This window comes from Prionailurus viverrinus, chromosome C1 (genome assembly GCF_022837055.1).
Source record: "Prionailurus viverrinus isolate Anna chromosome C1, UM_Priviv_1.0, whole genome shotgun sequence".
Lineage (NCBI taxonomy): Eukaryota > Metazoa > Chordata > Mammalia > Carnivora > Felidae > Prionailurus > Prionailurus viverrinus.
Genome location: NC_062568.1, coordinates 17,157,029 through 17,177,585, shown reverse-complemented (window position 1 = coordinate 17,177,585; position 20,557 = coordinate 17,157,029). Strand labels below are relative to the sequence as shown.

Here is a 20,557-nt window from a genome sequence, read left to right as displayed (position 1 = left end):
TGTCTCTCTCTGTCCCAAAAATAAATAAAAACGATGAAAAAAAATTTAAAAAAAAATAAATAAAAAACAAATTAAAAAAAAAGTAATATGCCAACATAAAAAAAAGTTTTCTTTAAAAAAAAAAAATTTAATATTTATTTATTTTTGAGAGACAGAGCACAAGTGGGAGAGGGGCAAAGAGAGAGACACACACAGAATCCGAAGCAGGCTCCAGGCTCTGAGCTGTCAGCACAGAGCCCGACACAGGGCTTGAACCCATGAACTGTGAGATCATGACCTGAGCTGAAGCTGGACACCCAACTGACTGGGCCACCCAGGAGCCCCCCAGAAAAGTGTCCTAAAATGAGCATTTCTTTTATAAGACTTCATAGTTTTTAAGATTATGGTATGTCCATGTAATGGCCACTAAAGTGAACCATGAAAATGCAATGTGTTCAACTAGATATAAAATGGCAAACATGGTACAATACCAGCTTTTAAAATTGCACTGAATGTGTAGAGAAAGATCTGGAAGGAAACAGAGTGGAAGGAAGAGGGAGGAGGAAGCTGTCAACTCAGATGCTGCATGAAGGGCACATAAATGAGGGACAAAAGCACCAGTTTGGAGACAAGGTCATTAATGACCATGGGGAAAGATGTTTTGATGGCATAGCAGGAAAAGAAAGCTAGTAATCAAGAAAAGAAATGAACCACAGCAAACATTTCTCTAATCACTGTTACTTATCACTATCAGGTTCAGTCACTCTTTCTTTTTGGATTAGCACTGGTAAATATCGATAAATTTGTACTCTCAGATTTCCCTTTAGGCCTAGGTTCAATAACTTGTAACCTTCCTCTGACAACAGTCTTCCTCTACAAGAACTGTATTGTGTTTTGGCTCTCTGATTTACAACAAAGTGACAAGTCACTGTGCTACATTTGGGGTCTTTTCAAATTCCCACACACTTAGAGCAAGCAATCTCAGTTTATTTCAAAAGGCAACTAATTTCATCCACTATACTTGATACTTCTCAGTTTCATTCTCTTAAATACTGTGCTTACATACCAAATAAACAATCTCCTCACACATATATTCTGTAAGTATGACGGAAATCTGAGATAATGAATCCATTATTCTGGGTCTTAAACCACCAAGTGCAAAAATGAATAAACAACAAAAACCACGTCACACTATAGGCCATCAAAAAAATCACTGTACACAAAAAGACTTTTTTAACAAAACAACTGGAAATTTCACATTTCACAGACAAAAAAGGTAAAAGCCCAATCAAGTGTACTTTAATAAGTAGTAACTATAGCATAGTTGTTTTTACGCAGGTATGAATAAAAGTCCATTACAACAATATAGAATAATATTAATGAAAGTACTTCTCAAAGCACCACCATCAGCTTGTGGGCTTCAAAGAAAAAGTAACCAGTAAAACAATTGTCTGCACAAGTAAGATGCTTGTACTGAAGTTTTCCTTCATAAATGACAGGCAGGATTCTAATTTACATTTAGAGTCCTTACTACACAAAGCTTACTATCTCTTATGGTCTTTAAACATGCACTTGGATTATGGACAGCTTCTGCTTATACACAGTTCACTAAACCCTGAGCCCTCCTGTATTGCTAATCAACTGGAGAATGGCACATACAAATGCTACAGATTGAAAGATAATCAGTTAAGCCTCAGTCCTGCATCACAGGAGACAGAGCCTATTAAATCCTGTCATGTTTCTCCTTTGTTGTGGACTACTGAAATCTGAAATTAGAGACAAGTTTTTATACGGCACCTTCAAAAAACCAGAGCAAGAGGAGACAGCATAGGTAAGATTTCTCCTGTATCACATGGGTACAAGAAAGTCACACCTTTTTCCCCATAATGATATATTTGAATGGACTAACATTTTCTTTACAGACTTAGTGTAAAAAAATCAGTTTAAAATGTACATAATTGTGGGGCACCTAGGTGGCTCAGTCGGTTAAGCATCCATCCAACTCTTGGTTTCAGCTCAGGCAGTGATCTCATGGTTTGGGAGATCAAGCCCTAAGTTGGGCTATGTGCTGACAGCGTAGAGCCTGCTTGGGATTCTCTCTCTCCCTGTCTCTCTCTTCCCCTACTTTGCTCGCGCTATCTCAAAAAAGAATAAACATTAAAGAAAATAAATAAATAAATAAATAAATAAATAAAATTTGAAAAAAAGGTAATACTTGAAGAAAAGTGACATGTCACACGTACAGGAGACTATCACTGTGACTGAGTATTAATTGAAGACAGAATAACTCTCCTCACTAGGATTCTTTTTGATCACTAAGACTGATGAGAAGTAAGTTCTTACTAAAGAGTTGAACTGCTGTGTTTAACTATTCAGCTTCACCCCAAAGGCAACAGTTCAGGTCACAGCATTAACCCTTTCATGTCCTTTCTGTCCAAGAATATGGTGGAAACTGCCCACGACTATTCCCAAGAGAAGTCTCACCACTTTTAAAAGGGGGAGAAGGAGAGATGGGCAAATTCTAGCCTTCCATTTGCATACACAGATCATTCAGTCCCAGATACTCATGCAAAAAGGCATTTTTACTAATACTAAACCTATCACACATGACAGGCTACCAAGACAGTCCATGAATGAAATCCTTTATGAATCCTATAAAATTGCAAACATAGATTTTAATTTTTCAAGTCACTTGGCTTGCTGTGAAGCAGGAAACAGCACAGAAATTCAAAAGAGCAACATTTATTTTTTAAGCTGTAAAACATAAATTATCTGTTATAGGAGATTAATTTTTTAAAAAATTAACTAGGGCAATGGGACAATTAATAGGTCCAATGGTCCATATAATATTTTCTAATTACGAATTCTACACGCTTGCAAGGGAAACTATGCTAATGGCAGACCATGTGCCAAATCCTAAACTTTATATATCTCTTTAAAAAAAAAAAAAATGCTATTCTCCATACAGTCAAAATAGTTCTGATGGGATGTAAGAGCTTTGTTTTAGGTTCACACTGGATGCACTGAAGGCAGTAGGGAAGATAGATAGCCACTGAAGTTTTGACCAGTCACCAATATAAATATTTACAGATACAGAAGAAGCATAGAAGATATGAAACTTTTTATCTGAGGTTAAAACAGAAGTAATTTTCCCTCTTGGGTAATGGACTCTTATTTTAGTACATAAGAGGTAATTTCTCATGCAAAACATAAGTAAAATCAGAGTTAAATGAATTAATATTATATTTAAATGTAAAATGTATTTTTAAAAGTGGCAAAGTTCACATAGCAAAAGGCGAAAGCAAATAAGAAAGTATTGTAAGTAAATTGTGATTTAAAAAACAGTAAGGTATTAGAATAACATTAAGTCTAAACAAAAGATAAAGTTTGAAGTAGATATATATGACCTTCTACTATACACATATTCCCTCCATTATCATAAAGACTTAGGGCCCCAAAACCTTACAGTAGGAAGTTCACAGCTGAGGATCACAGCTTCCATGAGAAAATACAGGACCAGAAGACTTCACTGGTGAACTTTTAAAAGTCCCTGGATTTTTTAAATTAAACAATGAAGACAGTAGATAAAGAATATCAATGATAGTACTATATGTAGTTAATTCCTAGTTACCAAGTCTTACCTTATAAGGTTTCAAGATTTCTTCCACCAGTATTCAACAAATTGCTTTTAAATTCATTTAGCTTTGTGATAAACCATATTCTATTCTTTCTTTTCTCATACCTGGCCTTCCATAAATATTCAATTCCTAATTATATTTCTGAGTTGTTGACTCTTTCTACCACCTGGGCTATAAAAAGACTGTTATTTTCACATGTTATAAGCAATACTAAAAAAAAAATGGTTCTTGAGCCTTCTCTCCAAAATTTTAAGTTACATGGTCTTTTTGGTTAATTTTTTTTTAATGTTTGTTTATTTTTGAGAGAGACAGTGTGAGTAGGGGAGAGGCAGAAAGAGAGGGAGACACAGAAGCCGAAGCAGGCTCCAGGCTCTGAGCTGTCAGCACAGAGCCCAACACAGGGCTCAAACTCGCAAACTGTGAGATCATGACCTGAGCCAAAGTCAGATGCTTAACTGACTGAGCCACCCAGGCACGCCAAGTCTCATGGTCTTAGCACCATTTATGACAACCTAATAGCAGAACATATCCAAATACAGAACTTTCTAACATGGATCCCTTAGTCCTCATATACAAGCTTTGCTACATTCCAAAGACATCTAAAAATACCCTTAGTCTAAGGCTGGATTTTGTCTCAGGTTTTCTTCTCCCTCCCAAGACTAAATTATAAAAATCTTTACTCTTCTCTACAAGTTTGCTTTACACCCAATTGAAATAATTCAAGTTAAATTCCTACAGTAGCAGAAAAGGTATAAAATCAATCAAAATATATCAAATGTCGAGTAAAAAGTATCTACGTTTGGTGTCAAGGACGTAAGTCGTCTATTAAACATGCTTTCAATAGGAACTATATTAACCACCAATTCCTTGTGTCTATACTACAGTGCAAATCAGTGGACCCAAGGCTGGCTTACATGCCTCCTTAGCTTAAAGGGCCCTGAAGTATGTGGAAATAAAGATAGTATTTTTTAACATTCAGTACTCAAGAACAATCACAGCATCTGACTAAATCATATAAAGGCAGATCCAAACCTTTATGGGTTTGCGATACTCTGCTATACATATAAGAAATATAATAAATACAGTATTTCCTCACAGACCCTGTCTCACTGGTATGCCCTATGCAAAGCAACAGTAAGATGATCTTCATGGGCATCCTCCTAAAAATCACAGTCTCAGATAAAACTGAAAAATAAGTAAACTTTATTTTTACAGCATACAGGGAATATGTAAAGATAAATTTAAAGGGCATCTGGGTGGCTCAGTTGTTAAGCATCTGACTCTTGATTTTGGCTCAGGTCATGATCTTGCCATTTGTGGGTTCAAGCCACATGTCAGGCTCCTTGCTTACGGTGCAGAGCCTGCTTAGGATTCTCTCTCTCTCCTTCTACCTCTGCCCCTCTCCTACTGGCACTCTCTCTCTCTCTCAAAATAAACATTAAAAAAATAAAATATAAAATATATGTAAAGATAAAGTAATGAGACAACAAAAAGTCCATCCTCACTCTAGTTCCTGTATTCTACTATCAATACGTTACTATTTCAGAGTGGCAACTACTAGTAACAAAACTGGAGAGATTTTCAAATATTTATACTATACAAATTATCAAAATAGATAATGATGTGCCGAATGGAGGGAGAGCTTATTTCTGTAAGATACTCCACGCGTGTTCCAGAGACCAGAGAAGGCAGAAAGCATCCTTGAGTATCTTTCTAGGAAGTGGAAGAGAAGAGGCTGGTAAAATGGAGGAGTAAGAGGACCCTAAGATCACCCTGCCCCACGGATACAACTAGATAACACTCATATCAGTGTAAATAACCCAGAAAACAACCCAAAGCTTGGCAGAACAAACCCCACAATGAGAGAGAAGAGTAGAGGTCACACTGAAGAAGGTAGGAAGGGCATATAAGTGGTAGGAAGCTAATTGGACCACAGCCTCCCTGGGAGGGAGGGAGCCACAGGCACAGAGAAGGACTATCATGGGAGCCTACACAGGTAAGACAAATCCCCAAAACATTTGGCTTTGAAAGTGAAAGAAGCTTCACAGTTCTTACAACCAGCAGGACTTAAAGCCTGAAATTTGAATACTCTCCCTCTGGGAGAGTCCAGAGGGCATTAGGAAGTAGAATTCAGGCCTTAAAGAAAGCTCAACATATAGCCTGAGGAGATGCAGCAGCATCTTGCAGCAGCAGTTTGGAAACACCTGGGGGATACGGGAAGAGTTATTTACTCATCTCAGAGCAAGGGGTAGGTTTTGCAGGGAGACTAACTACACCGAGAACATTTCCCTCCCCTGTTGCCAGGCATGAACACACAGCCACCTGTGGGCAACAGTGCAGCGCCAACATTTATTAACTTATCTATAGCAAGCCCCGCTCCCGCCAGTCGAGCCAGCCTCAGTTCCAGCACTGTGGGTCCCCTCCCCCAGAAGACCCGTGCAAGCCTTGCTAATACCACATCTCCCTACCTGCAGACTTCACAGGGGCTTGGTCGTGGTAGTGGTAGAGGGCTCTCATGGAATATCACGCATCCTGTTAAAACTGTGCACTCCACCCTTGCCAGGGACCCAACACTGCCCACAACTGGCAAAGAGAACCACTGCAGATGACTAGATTGAAGGAAAAAGCAGTCAGGACACAATAGCCGGGCTCACACAACACACACAGGAGACACCCATGAAGTGCCATGTTCTGGTGAACAGGGGACACTGCACTGCAAGACACTACAGGACCTCTTCTTCATAAGGCCATCACTTCACAAGGCAGGAGACTTGGCTGACTTTCCTAACACACAGAAACAGACACAGAGAAGGACACCTGGGTGGTTCAGATGGTTAAGCATCCAACTTTGGCTCAGGTCATGATCTCAGTTCATGGGTTCGAGCCCAATGCTTTGGATTCTGTCTCTCTCTCTCTCTGTCCTTTCCCCACTCACACTCTGTCTCTGTCTCCCTCTCTCAAAAATAAACAAACATTAAAAAAAAAAAAAAAAAGAAACAGAGACAAAATGATGAAACAGAAGAATATGTCTCAAATGAAAGAACAGGACAAAATCACAACAAGAGAGCTCAATAAAATGGAGATTAAAAAAATGCCCAATAAAGAATTTAAAGTAATGATAATAAAGACATTCACTGGATTTGAGGAAAAGGTGGAGGACATCAGTGAGACCCTTAAAAAGAGCCAGAGATGAAGAATAAAATAAATGAAATTAAAATTAAAAATAAAGTACACAGGGGCGCCTGGGTGGCGCAGTCGGTTAAGCATCCGACTTCAGCCAGGTCACAATCTCGCGGTCGGTCCATGAGTTTGAGCCCCGCGTTGGGCTCTGGGCTGATGGCTTGGAGCCTGGAGCCTGTTTCCGATTCTGTGACTCCCTCTCTCTCTGACCCTCCCCCGTTCATGCTCTGTCTCTCTCTGTCCCAAAAATAAATAAACGTTGAAAAAAAAAATAAATAAATAAAAATAAAAAATAAAGTACACAGAATAAATAGTAAGCTACAGGAAGCAGAAAAATGAATTAGTGACTGAGAGTACAGAGTAATGGAAAGTAATCAAGTGACCAGGGGCGAGAAAAAAAATTATACAAATTGAAAACAGACTAAAAGAACTCAGGGACTCCATCAAGTGTAATATAATGCAAATATTAGAGAGACCCCAGAAGAAGAAAAAAGAGAAAAAATGAGGCAGAAAATTTAATTGAAGAAATAACTGCTAAAAACTTTCCTAATCTGGGGAAGTAAAAAGATATCTAGATCCAGGAGGCACAGAGCTTTCTACAACAAAATCAAGCCAGGAAGGTCCACACCAAGGTACATAGTAACTATAACAGCAAAAAGTAATGATAAAGACAGAATTTGAAAAGCAGCAAGAGAAAAGAAGATAGTTACACATAAGAAACTCCATACAACTATCAGCGGATTTTTCAGCAGAAGCAGGTCAGAAGGGAATGGCATGATATATGCACAGTGCTGAAAGGAAAAATCTGCAGCCAAGAATACTCTACACAGCAAGGCTATTATTCAGAATAGGAGGGGGGAAAAAAAGTTTCCTAGACAAATAAAAGCTAAAGGAATATATAACCATTAAACCAGCCCTGCAAGAAACATTAAATGGAACTAAGTGGGAAGAAAAGACCATAAGTAAGGGTAAGAAAAGTAGGAAGCACAAAAGCAGTAAAAATAAGCATGTCTATAAAAGTCAAGGGATTCACAAAATAAAAGGATGTAAAGTATGACACCATATACCTAAAACATGGGGCAAGATAAGTAGAGAATAGATTCAGACTTAAACAACTATCAATTTAATATAGACTGCTATATGCAGAAGACATTATATACAAAACTAATGGTAACCACAAATCAAAAACCAGTGACATGCAAAAATTAAAAACAAAGGTGTCCAAATGTATCACTAAAGAAAGACAGAAAACTGTGAGAAGAGAGCAAGAAAAGATCAGAGAATTATAAAAACAACAGCAAAATAAGTAACAAAATGGCAATAATACATACCTAGCTATAATTACTTTGAAAGCAAATGGACTAAACATTCAAATCAAAAGACACAGGATGACATGATGGCAAGGCTCAAGAAACAAGAGCCATCCATATGCTGACTACAAGAGATTCACTTCAGACCTAAAGACACATGCAGATAGAAAGTGAGAGAATGAAGAAACATTTATCATGCAAATGGATGTCAACAGAAAGCCTAGGTAGCAATACTTACATAGGACAAAACAGACTTTAAAACAAAGACTGTAACACAAGACAAAGAACACTATACAATTAGTAAGAGGACAATCCAACAAGAAGACAGAACAAATATAGGGGCACCTGGGTGGCTCAGTCAGTTGAGCGTCCGACTTTGGCTCAGGTTATGATCTCACAGTTCGTGGGTTCAAGCCCGCATCAGGCTCTGTGCTGACCACTTGCTCAGAGCCTGGAGCCTGCTTCAGATTTTGTGTCTCCCTCTCTCTCTGCCCCTCCCCTGCTCATGCTTTGTCTCACTCTGTATCTCAAAAATAAATAAATGTAAAGAAAAAAAAAATTTTTTTTTAAAGATAGAATATAAATATTTATGCATTCAACATGGGAGTACATAAATCAGTCAATAACAAACATAAAGGAAACAATCAATAGTGATACAATAGTAGGGGACTTTAATACCCCACTTACATAAACTGACCCATATCAAAAGAGAAAATCAACAAGAAAACAGGGGCCTTGAATGACATACTGGTCAAATGGATTTAACACATATATTCAAAATATTCCATCCAAAAACAGCAGAATACACATTTCTTTCAAGTGCACACAGAACATTGTCCCAAATAGATCACATAGGTCACAATACAAGTCTCAACAAATTAAAAAAGATCAAAGTCATACCATGCATCTTTTCAGACAGTAACACAATGAAACTAAAAATCAACCACAAGAAAAAATCTGGAAAGAGCATAAATATAAGGAGATTAAATCATGCTACTAAACAATGACTGGGAATCAAAGAAGAAATCAAAGAAGAAAGGAAAAAATGCATGGAGACAAACGACAATGAAAACACAATGGTCTGAGGACCTGGGTGGCTCAGTCGGTTGAGCATCTGACTTCAACTCAGGTCATAATCTCACAGTTAAATCTGAGTCCCACAATGGGCTCACTGCTGTCAGCACAGAGCCCCCTTCAGATCCTCTGTCCCCCTCTCTCCCTTTCTGTCCCTCCCTCACTTGGGCTCTTCCAAAAATAAGTAAACATTTAAAAAAAACAAAACAAAACAAAAACACAAAAGTCCAAAATCTTTGGAATGCATCAAAAGGGGTTCTAGGCGGGAAGATTATAGCAATACATGCCTACCTCAAGAAAAAAGAAAAATCTCAAATAAACAACTTAATCTTATACCTAAGGAGCTAGAAAAAGAAAAACAAATAAAACCCCAAACGAGAAATCATAAAGACGAGAGCAGAAAGAAATGATACAGAAACTAAAAATGAATACGTAAATGAACAAGCAAATCAATGAAACCAAAAGATGGCTCTTTGAAAAGATCAACAAAGTTGATAAGCCTCTAGCCAGACTCATCAAAAAACAAAAGACAGCACTCAAAGAAAAACAAAATCACAAATGAAAGAGGATAAATACCAATCAACACCACAGAAATACAAAGGACTGTAAGAGAATATTATGAAACAAACTGGACAAACTGGAAGTCATGGATAAGTTCCTAGAAACATGTAACATACCAAAACTGAAGCAGGAGGAAATACAAAACCTGAATAGACCAATTACCAACAATGAGGTTGAATGAGTAATCAAAAAACTCCCACCAAACAAAAGTCCATGACTAGACAGATTCACAGATGAACTCTACCAAACATTTAAGAGTTAATACCTATTATTTTCAAAGTTCTCCAAAACATAAAAGAGAAAGAAAAACTTCCATTTTCATTCTATGAGGCCAGCATTACCATGATAGCAAAACCACATAAAGACATCAAGAGAAATACAGGCCAGTATCTCTTAAGAACACTGACAAAGTATCCAACTGAATCCAACAATACATTTAAAAAAAATCAATTCCTACAATCAAGGAGGGTTTATTCCTGGAATGCAAGGGTAGTTCAATGTTCACAAGTAAATCAATTTGATACATCATATCAAAACAAAAAAGATAAAAAACATATGATCATTTCAATAGATGCAGAAAAAGCATGTGAAAAAGTACAACATCCATTCATGATAAAAATCCTCAACAAAGTAGGTTTCAAGGAAACATACCTCAACATAATAAAAGCTTTACATGAAAAACACAGCTAACATTATACTTAAAGGGGAAAAACAGAGCTTTCCCCTAAAGTCAGGAACGAGTCAAGGATGTCCAATCTCACCATGTTTATTCAACATAGCACTAGAAGCCCTAGCCACAGCAATCAGACAACAAAAAGAAATAAAAGGCATGCAAATTGGTAACTTTCACTATTTGCAGACAACATGATACCATATAAAGAAAACCCAAAAGACTCAACCAAAAAACTACTAGAACTGAAAAATGAATTCAGTAAGGTCAGAGGATATAAAATCAATGTGCACAAATCTACTGCACGTCTATAACACTAATAATTAAACAGCATAAAGAGAAATTAAGACAACAATCCCATTCACAACTGCACCAAAAATAGTAAGATACCTAGGAATAAACCTCACCAAAGAGGTGAAAGACATGTACTTTGAAAATTATAAGATACTGATGAAAGAACCTGAAGACAACACGAATGGAAAATAAGAAGGCATTCCATGCTCACTGATTGGAAGAAGAAATATTGTTAAAATGTCTGTACTAGCTACCCAAAGCAATCTACAGATTTTTTTTAATTTTTTTTAAATTTATTTATTTTTGAGAGAGAAAGAGCATGAATAGGGGAGGGGCAGAGAGAGAGGGAGACACAGAATTTGAAGCAGGCTCCAGGTTCTGAGCTGTCAGTACAGAGCCTGACACTGGGCTCAAACCCACAAGTGGTGAGATCATGACCTGAGCCGAAATTGACACTCAACTGACTGAGCCACCCAGGAGCCCCAGCAATCTACAAATTTAATGCAACCCCTATCAAAATACCAACAGCATTTTTCACAAAACTAGAACAAACAATCCTAAAATGTGTATGAAATCATAGAAGACTCAAAGAGCCAAAGCAACTTTGAAAAGGAAAACAAAGCTGGAGGCATCACAATTTCGGACTTCAAGTTATATTGCAAAGCTACAGTCATCAAAAGAATATGGTACTGGCACAAAAACAGCCACATAAATCACTGGAACAGAATATAAACCTCAGAAATAAACCCACAATTATATGGTCAATTAATCTTTGACAAAGCAGGGAAGAATATCCAGTGAAAAGAGACAATCTTTTCAACAAATGGTGTTGAGAAAACTAGACAGCAACATGCAAAAGAATGAAACTGGACCGCTTTCTTACATCACACACAAAAATAATCTCAAAATAGATAAAGGTCTAAATATGAGACCTGAAACCATAAAAATCCTCTAAGAGAGCATAGGCAGTACTGTGTCAGACATCAGCCATAGCAACATCTTTCTAGATGTATCTCCTGAGGCAAGGGAAACAACAGAAAAATAAATTATTGTGACTACACCAAAATAAAAAGCTTCTGCATATTGAAAGAAACAACCAACAAAACTAAAAGACAACCTACAGAATGGGAGAAGATATTTGCAAAGGACATAGCAATAAAAGATTAGTATCCAAAACATATAAAGAACTTCTACAACTCAACACCAAAAAACACCCACAAATAATCCAATTAAAAATGGGCAGAAGACATGAACAGACATTTCTGCAAAGAAGACATCCAGATGGCAAACATACATATGAAAATGTTCAACATCACTAATCATCAGGGAAATGGAAATCAAAACCACAATGAGCTATCACTCCTGTCAGAACAGCTAAAATCAACAACACAAGACACACACATGTTGAGGATGTGGAGAAAAAGGAACCCTCTTGCATTGATGGTAGAAATGCAAACTGGTGCAACCCCTGTGGAAAACAGTATGGAGGTTCCTCAAAAAATTAAAAATAGAAGTCAGTTAAGTATCTGACTTCGGCTCAGGTCATGATCTCATGGTCCATGAGTTCAAGCCCCATGTCGGGCTCTGTGCTGACAGCTCAGAGCCTGGTGCCTGCTTCAGATTCTGTGTCTCCCTAGCTCTCTGCCCCTCCCCTGCTCAAGCTCTGGTGGCTCCCTCTCTCTCTCAAAAACAAACATTAAAAAAAATTGTTTTAAATTAAAAGTAGAATGATCCACTATGGATCCACTAATTGCACTACTGGGTATTTACCCAAAGAATACAAAAACACCAAGTTGAAGGGATACATACACCCCGATGTTTATTGCAGCATTATTTACAATAGCCAAACTATGGGAAGCAGTCCAAAGGTCCATCATTTGATGAATGAATAATGATGCAGTATATGTATGTGTACACGCACACACACACACACACACACACACACACACACACACACAGTGGAGTATTATTCAGCCATAAAAAAGAATATAATTTTGCCATTTGCAACAACATGGATGGATCTAGAGAGTAAACGCTATGTGAAACAAGCCAGTCAAAGAAAGACAAATAACAAATGATTTCACTCATATATAAAATTTAAGAAACAAAACAAATGAACAAAGGAAGAAAAAAAAGGGGAAGAGACGCAAACCAAAAATCGACTCTCAACTGTAGAGAACCAACAGATGATTACTGGAGGGGATGTGTGGAGATGGGTGAAATAAGTGAAAAGGATTAAGAGTACACTTACCTTGATGAGCAGTGAGTAATGTATGGAATTGCTAAATCATTATATTGTACACCTGATACTAATATAACAGTATGTTAACCATACTGAATTAAAAATTTTTCAGTAAATTTTTAAAAAGAAACTATGAATATAATTTTAATATAAAAATCTGCGGGCAAAAAAATTAAAAACAAAAAAACAGATAATTTCAACTTATAACTAGAAATGCAAAAATACTAAATAAGATCCTAGCAAACTGATGTAAAGTATTTGCTTAAAGAATAGCACAGTATATTTAAGTTTATCACAGAAATACAACATGGTTTAATATTTTAAAATGTAGGGGTGCCTAGGTGGCTCAGTCAGTTAAGAATCTGACTTCGGCTCAGGTCATGATCTCATGGTTCCTGAGTTCAAGCCCCGCATCAGGCTCTGCGCTGACAGTGAGGAGCCCGGTTGGGATTCTCTCTCCTCTCTCTGCATCTCCCCAACTCATGCTGGCATTCTCCCTCTCTCTCTCATTCGAAATAAAATAAAACTTAAAAAGATATTTTAAAATGTATTAATGATACCAACAGGCAAAAGGTCTAAGATCACCTCATTATAAGCTAAAAATCATTTAATAAGGTATAGTCTTCTTAAAAAATAGCAAAATAAATAGAAGATCTTTATTTTTTTTTTTTAATTTTTTTTTCAACATTTATTTATTTTTGGGACAGAGAGAGACAGAGCATGAACGAGGGAGGGGCAGAGAGAGAGGGAGACACAGAATCGGAAACAGGCTCCAGGCTCTGAGCCATCAGCCCAGAGCCTGACGCAGGGCTCGAACTCACGGGCCGGGAGATCGTGACCTGGCTGAAGTCGGACGCTTAACCGACTGCGCCACCCAGGCGCCCCATATTTTTTAATATTGATTTTAATACTGACTGTAAACCTAGAGTCAGTATTTTTGAAAAATGAGAATAAAACAAGTATGCCAACTATCACCATTATTTTATAATATTGTTCCAGAAACACTGGCAAATGCAATAAGAAGTTAGAATTGATAAATGATAATCAGATCCTTAGAATTAGGTGTTGGCTAGATATAAGAGAAATGTACTAAAATCAACAGCTTCCCTATACATCAGGAATGACAAGTTGTATTTATTAACAGAACATCCAGTTAACCAGAGCAACAAAAGAATCAAATGCCTAGAAAAATCTAATAGTTAAGTGCATGCATAAATGCAGATACATATAAAATAGATGAAAAACTTTACTAAGATGTGTAACAGAAGGCTCAAATACATGGAAAAGCATACTGTTTCTCAATGAAAAATCAAATTCCACTATAATCCACACCCTTACCCAATTTTAATCACAACCCTAGTAAGATATTTTTTTTTAATTTTTTTAACGTTTATTTATTTTTGAGACAGAGAGAGACAGAGCATGAACGGGGGGAGGGGCAGAGAGAGAGGGAGACACAGAATCGGAAACAGGCTCCAGGCTCTGAGCCATCAGCCCAGAGCCCGACGCGGGGCTCGAACTCACGGACCGCGAGATCGTGACCTGGCTGAAGTCGGACGCTTAACCGACTGCGCCACCCAGGCGCCCCATGAGATATTTCTTAACTTATCAGACTTCACGTGAAGGAAGAAGCTGATGAAAAGAGTGAATTCTCTCCCTCCCGCCCCCCCCACCCCCAACACTGCTCACTGTCACTACCTAAGCTCAGACTCACCTCTCCAGGTTATTGGACACACCTCTTCACTGAGGTCCTGGCCCATGTGCAGGAAGAACTTTCCAATGTAACATTTGAACTCTGTGGCACACTATGCCTCTGTCTGCCTCTGCCACCTTCTCCAGCCTCTTATCATTGTCCCTTTAATACCAGTCTTACCGTCACTAATCGAAGCTCCTAGAACTGAATAGACAAGCAGTCTTGGCCGTACCACCCACCATCTCTTTCTGAAAAGCCCATCCCCCTATTCTTCAAAATTCGGTAGAAGTGCTCCTTCCCCTAAAAAGTCTTTCATGACTTCCTCTAGTCTCACTTACAGTCCCTACTCTAGATTTTCACACAATCTTGTGCACTGGCCTATGAAGGTATGTGTCACATGGCTCTGTAATCAGTTTACTCCACTAGAACAGAAGGAGCAGATAACCAACTAGGGGATGAGGAAGTAAAGGAGCAGGGCAAGAGTAGGAGCAAACCTAACAGGATGTCACTGAAGAACCAGGAAATGAAGGCATCTAAGTAAAACAGACTACTTGAACCTTGAGGGAATGAAGAAGACTGCCAAAATGTTACGGAGATGAAGACTGCCATTTAGAAACACAGATGAAGCAGAAAGACCCTACCCACCTACAACTTTGAGCAAAGTACTAAGCCATAAAAAGCAAAGGACAAACAACAGCCTTTGCCCTTTCCAGTTCCAAACCTTCTTCCTAGTCCTGGTTATTGAGAGAAAAGTTCCATTCCGTGTAAAAGAGATACAAGCAAACTGATGGTTGGGGAGTGGGACACACAGGCTGCCAGTTATGGAACGAGTAAGTCACGGGAACATGGGAAACAGCACAGGGAATACAGTCAGTGGCACTGCAGTAGCACTATATGGTGACAGATGGCAGCTAGACTTGTGGCGAGCATAGTGTAATATGCAAACTAGTTGAATCCGTATGTTGTACACCCGAAACTAAAGTAATGTGGTATGTCAACTATTCCTCAAAAAAAAAAAAAAAAAGAGTAAAAGAGATATAATAAGCAGAGAAAATAAAAGTAATATACTTGTGAGTGATGAATCACTGAATTGCACTCCTGAAACCAATATTGCACAGTATGTTAATTAACTAAAATTTAAATTAAAAAAAACAACAGAAAGTATTATGCTTGCCAACTCAGATTCCAGAGTCTGAGATATTAATGGCTTATAAGGTGGCATTAAGGAGCCATCTTACCAGACAAGAGCTTCAGGAGAAAGGGGGAAAAAAAAAAAAAAAAGAGTACTAAGAAGCCCATACAGTTCCCATGCCCCTCCCCATGCTCCTCTTAAATGGAGGAAGTCAAGGAATGAATTTCATCTATAGTCACTTGTCAGTACTTAATTCAAAAAGACAATATATAGAACTCTGGCAGAAAAACAGATCTTAAAAACACCAAGGCTATAGGAATTACTTTGGAAAGCCATGAACCCACAAAAGGTAAGATGCTATGGATTATGGATGCCCAGTGGACAAGAGACTAACAATTCTGCCCGGGGAGCACGTAGGAAACCAGTTCTACCACCCTAGCGAAGGTGCAGCTTATGGAAACATGGCTTTAGACTTTCACTCCACACTTATAGTGAATTAGGGAGCAGAGGGAAGCAATTCCTGTTGTCATCTCATAGGACCCTTTTTCAAAAGAGAGGAAAAAATATACCATCTTTTCATGCATTCAAATACTTACTAACTTGCACCACAAATGAATGTCTGAAAGTTTTGAAAAACATTAAGAGGTGCCAATGAAGGGTTTTAAGCTAGTAAGTGATTTGGCCAGACTTGTGTTATTTATTTATTTATTTTTTTTTTTTTTTAAGTTCTTGGGTTGCAGTAATGGGGGATGAACAAAAGAAAAGCCATCTGAAAAGAAGGAGACCAGTTAGGAAACGGGTGAAGTCAATTAGGTGAACAACCACTACTAGGAAATAAAACAGCGAAAAACACAGCAAATACTTAAGGATGATGACCACCAACCAGTCTGGAAAAAAAGGAATAACAATATTTAGAAACAGCTATCACACTCTTAAACCCTAGATTCAATCTACTGCTGCATTCTCTCCATGGTTCCCTAACCGTCCTCTACCTAATGTTATTCCCAGCCTTTCCCCAAATAAATCCTTCTTCCCCACTATCCTAACTATATCAACCAGTTGTCCAATTCAGTGGCCACTTGGCACATGTGGCTATTCAATTAAAATACATTTCCAAATTTAGTTCCTCAGTAGCAACAGCCACATTTTAAGTCTTCAACAGCAGCAGATGGCTAGTGGCTACTGAGTGCTCAGCACAGATATACAGCATTTCCATCAATACAGAAAGATCTACTGGATGGTGCTGGGCTACAGATATACCTAAATCTGCCACTTCGCTAGGTAAGCCTATTTAAAAACAACATATTTATCTGAGGGGCACCTGTGAAGGCAGACTAGGCTCACTGTCTCATGCCCACACCTTGTATATTAATAAGCGTCACAGTATAGTGAAGAATCATGGTGTACAAACCACAAGACAGGCCCTGTGTTTTGGCTCATTAATTCTCACTATACTCTGAAAAAAACAGAAAAGCAGCAGGCATCACCCATGTTTTATAGGTGAGGACACCAAGGCACAGAAATTAACCTGCCTGAGGCTATAAAGTCAATAATGGAGTCACAAATAAAAGCTGAATTCCCTAACGCCCTGACCAGTGCTCCATTCATTAAAGTAGTCATGGCTGATTTAAGAACCCACGGATGGAAACTATTCAGTTTCACCTGACCCAAGTAACCATTTGCTTTATCAAATGGCTGGCTATCCCCCCAGGAGGGTCATATCTGTTAGGTCCATGTGTATATATATATAATGTGTGTGTGTGTGTGTGTGTGTGTGTGTGTGTACGCACGCGCATAAGCACACACACTCACAAACCGGAAAAATAAAAATACATAAAAATATGTATCCCTTGAGTTTGTCCCAACTATCTCACCACATGTGATAGACACAAAGGATATTAGACACACTTACCAAAACTAACAGCACCAAGATATGGTACATTCCTGCATTATTTATTAATTTGTTTTTCAATTATGCTATAAAAAAATTACAACCTAGAAGTTCTGCATTTTGTAATTCTTATTTGCCTCTGTAACCACAGTAAGCCTGATTTTCAGGTGCTCTTTCTAAACCTATTGAAGCAACGGGGACATGAAGAGGCAATTCTTCTATTTCCATTTCAACTACCTCATTAACTGAAAAGAATAAAATAATATATAGGGAGACATGAACCAAGTTATAGATTAAAGATATAAAATCTACATATGGCAATTGCTTGTGACACTGTTGACAATAGAGATTTTAAAATGCAGCCGCCAGCATTCACTAATGCATCTCTGTGCCCTGACATTGCAAAACAATTTACCCACAGCTTCATTTGAATGATGTGAAAAATCTAAGAAATAACTCAATAGCACTTGCCCAACATCAAAATTCTTACATATTTTAACTAAATATGCAGGAAAATCATAAAAAAATAGAATATTTATAACAAATTATGAAATACTGGGAAGCATACAAAACAGTTATTTCTGTGCTTCTAATTCTTTTCTTATTAATAAGTATGACTCAATCTACAGACTCTAAGTAAGTGAATTTGTCCAAAATTAACTTGGCAATTGTTTCTGAATTAAAGGAGCAAATCTCCCTCAAATAGGTAAGTATCACAAAGGAAAAGAGCATGAGTGCTGATTTTAAATACAGAATATAATGGTCATGTCTAACCTCAGTTGTGAAAGACAAGAAAGACAGCCACCAACTTCGGTATTCAAGTCCTTGCTTCCTCACAGCCTTCACTCAAGAACACAAGTCAACTAAAAACCAGGTTTTAAGTTGAACAACTTACACGGCGTTCCTGGAGGCTCCATAAGAAAGTAAGAGCTTGACTATATCCATGTGCCCATTCTTGGCAGCGTCATGAAGTGGTGAATCATTCTGATACCCAGTGGAGTTCACCAACGCCTTGTGCTGTAGCAACAATTCCACCACCTTCAGGTGCCCATGGTTGCAGGCTTCGTGCTGATTAAATAAGAAGTAAAAAAAGTGATGAGGAACAATAATGCATCATATCATAATAAAATTGCACTTTAGAAAAATAAATGTGAACTTCAGTCAGTAAATTGGTCTAACCTAAATATTCATACAGACTGTAAGTGTCAGCCCGGAGTAAAAGCCCTATTACCAATCTTAGTGATGACATACATGATGATCAAGATGTATGCAATTCATGGAAAAAGATGGTATTTATTTGAGGCTTCAGTCAACTGCTCATTTTTTAAGAAGAAAATGTAGCTATAAACCAACTCTAGCTCCTCAACTGTTCCACAGTAAAAAATTAAAAACAAGAAACTTAGAAAGTATTTAACAACTAGATCATGCATAAAAGGTGAAATTCTCCAAGGCTGATAGAATCTACTAAATCAGGTACCTAGCCATACCCTAAGTGGTGCACCCGCATGTATACATAACCACCCCACAAAGTGAGTATCCTGGAGAGAGTATTTACAAGGCAAGACTATTTGCTGAAGCTACAGATTACTGTATGGCTGGTGTCGACGATAACACAAATAACATAGAGTAAAAAGAGCTTACTGACGTTAACAGGGCATTCATTCAAGGCATTCAAAGATGCCTCGTGTGCAAATCTTTCCTTATGTCTAATGAACTGTTAAAAATGCCACTATACTATATTCTAATAAACCACTGACATACTGTGCTTTTTAAGAACATCTATTCAATTCATAATGGGCAATACCCCACCAAATATCTGTAGGTCTATTTCCAGGAGAAAATAACAGAAATTAGACATCAGGTGCTCGAATAAATCACTCACCAATCTTTTTTACAACTTGCCTTACTGGCTTTAAAAAAAAAAAAAAAAAAAAAAAAAAATTGACCTTTCTTTGAAAAGGTTAACTAGCCTGCAGAGTCAAAAACAACAAAGTGACTCTGATCCAGACTAAACCCTCCCAGCTTAAAAATTTGGCAAGGAGAAGTCATTCTCTACAACTTTAAACCTTTTTTACACCTGGCTTAATAAGACTCTCTCAATTTTATGATAAATTTCCAGCTTACAGGGTAAGGGCTTCTACCTCCTCTGTTGACACTTCTATAGCTGTCTTCAAATTGCATGCAATTAGCTCACACAGCACTTGTTCCCATGTATTTGTGCTATTCGTTTTCCAGACTATACTCCACATTGCAGTTTTAGTAATAATAAGCAGATTTTTAAAAATGTTCACTGTAAGCAAAGATTTCTACTGCCTCTATATATTTGCGATTGGGTAGGGTATAAATGAGGCTACAATAGATCTTCAGTAGAATCACTGCCTTATGATATAATCCTATACCCAGTCCCTCTGACCTCTCTTTGTTCCAAGAAATCTGGTTCCAATAATTTGGAATGTGGCAAAATGAGGCCTGATGTCAGCTCCAATAGTTACCTCCATGTTATTAGCTATATTCAGCAATGTGGTGTAACTGGATTCCTAAATCTAAAGGTAGTCAGTGAAAAGGCAGCCAATTTCTTCCCTGTCACAATTGAAAAGCTAGATGAAAAGTAATCATTTTCTCTTGCTTAGTGAAATGTATGTTCTTCAGATTAAAAAAAGAGTGTATAGACAACTGCATACAGTATAATAACTATAAGACATAAAACGAGAATGAAAAAACAAATAGAAAACTACCAATGGTGTCCATCCAGCATGGTCTTTAACATTTGGGTCACTTCCATTTTGTAAGAGGTATTCCACAGAAGGTAGGTCGCCCTAATAGAATGAAAAAATAAAAAGAAATTAAAAATCATCAATAAAAAAAGAAGATATTGAGATTTGAGTTCTGTTTT

At 37.7% G+C, this 20,557-nt stretch overlaps 1 protein-coding gene across 3 annotated transcripts in view; it reads right to left on the bottom strand.

The window, feature by feature from the left end:
* BARD1 (BRCA1 associated RING domain 1) overlaps positions 1–20,557 on the bottom strand; it is an 84,262-nt gene that overhangs the window by 25,520 nt on the left and 38,185 nt on the right. For all 3 annotated transcript variants that reach the window (XM_047871901.1, XM_047871903.1, XM_047871902.1), the window contains 2 exons: positions 20,400–20,480; positions 18,560–18,732 (listed from right to left, as the gene is read on the bottom strand). In XM_047871901.1, coding sequence (XP_047727857.1) covers positions 18,560–18,732; positions 20,400–20,480 — 254 coding nt within the window. The remainder of the gene's footprint in view (positions 1–18,559; positions 18,733–20,399; positions 20,481–20,557) is intronic.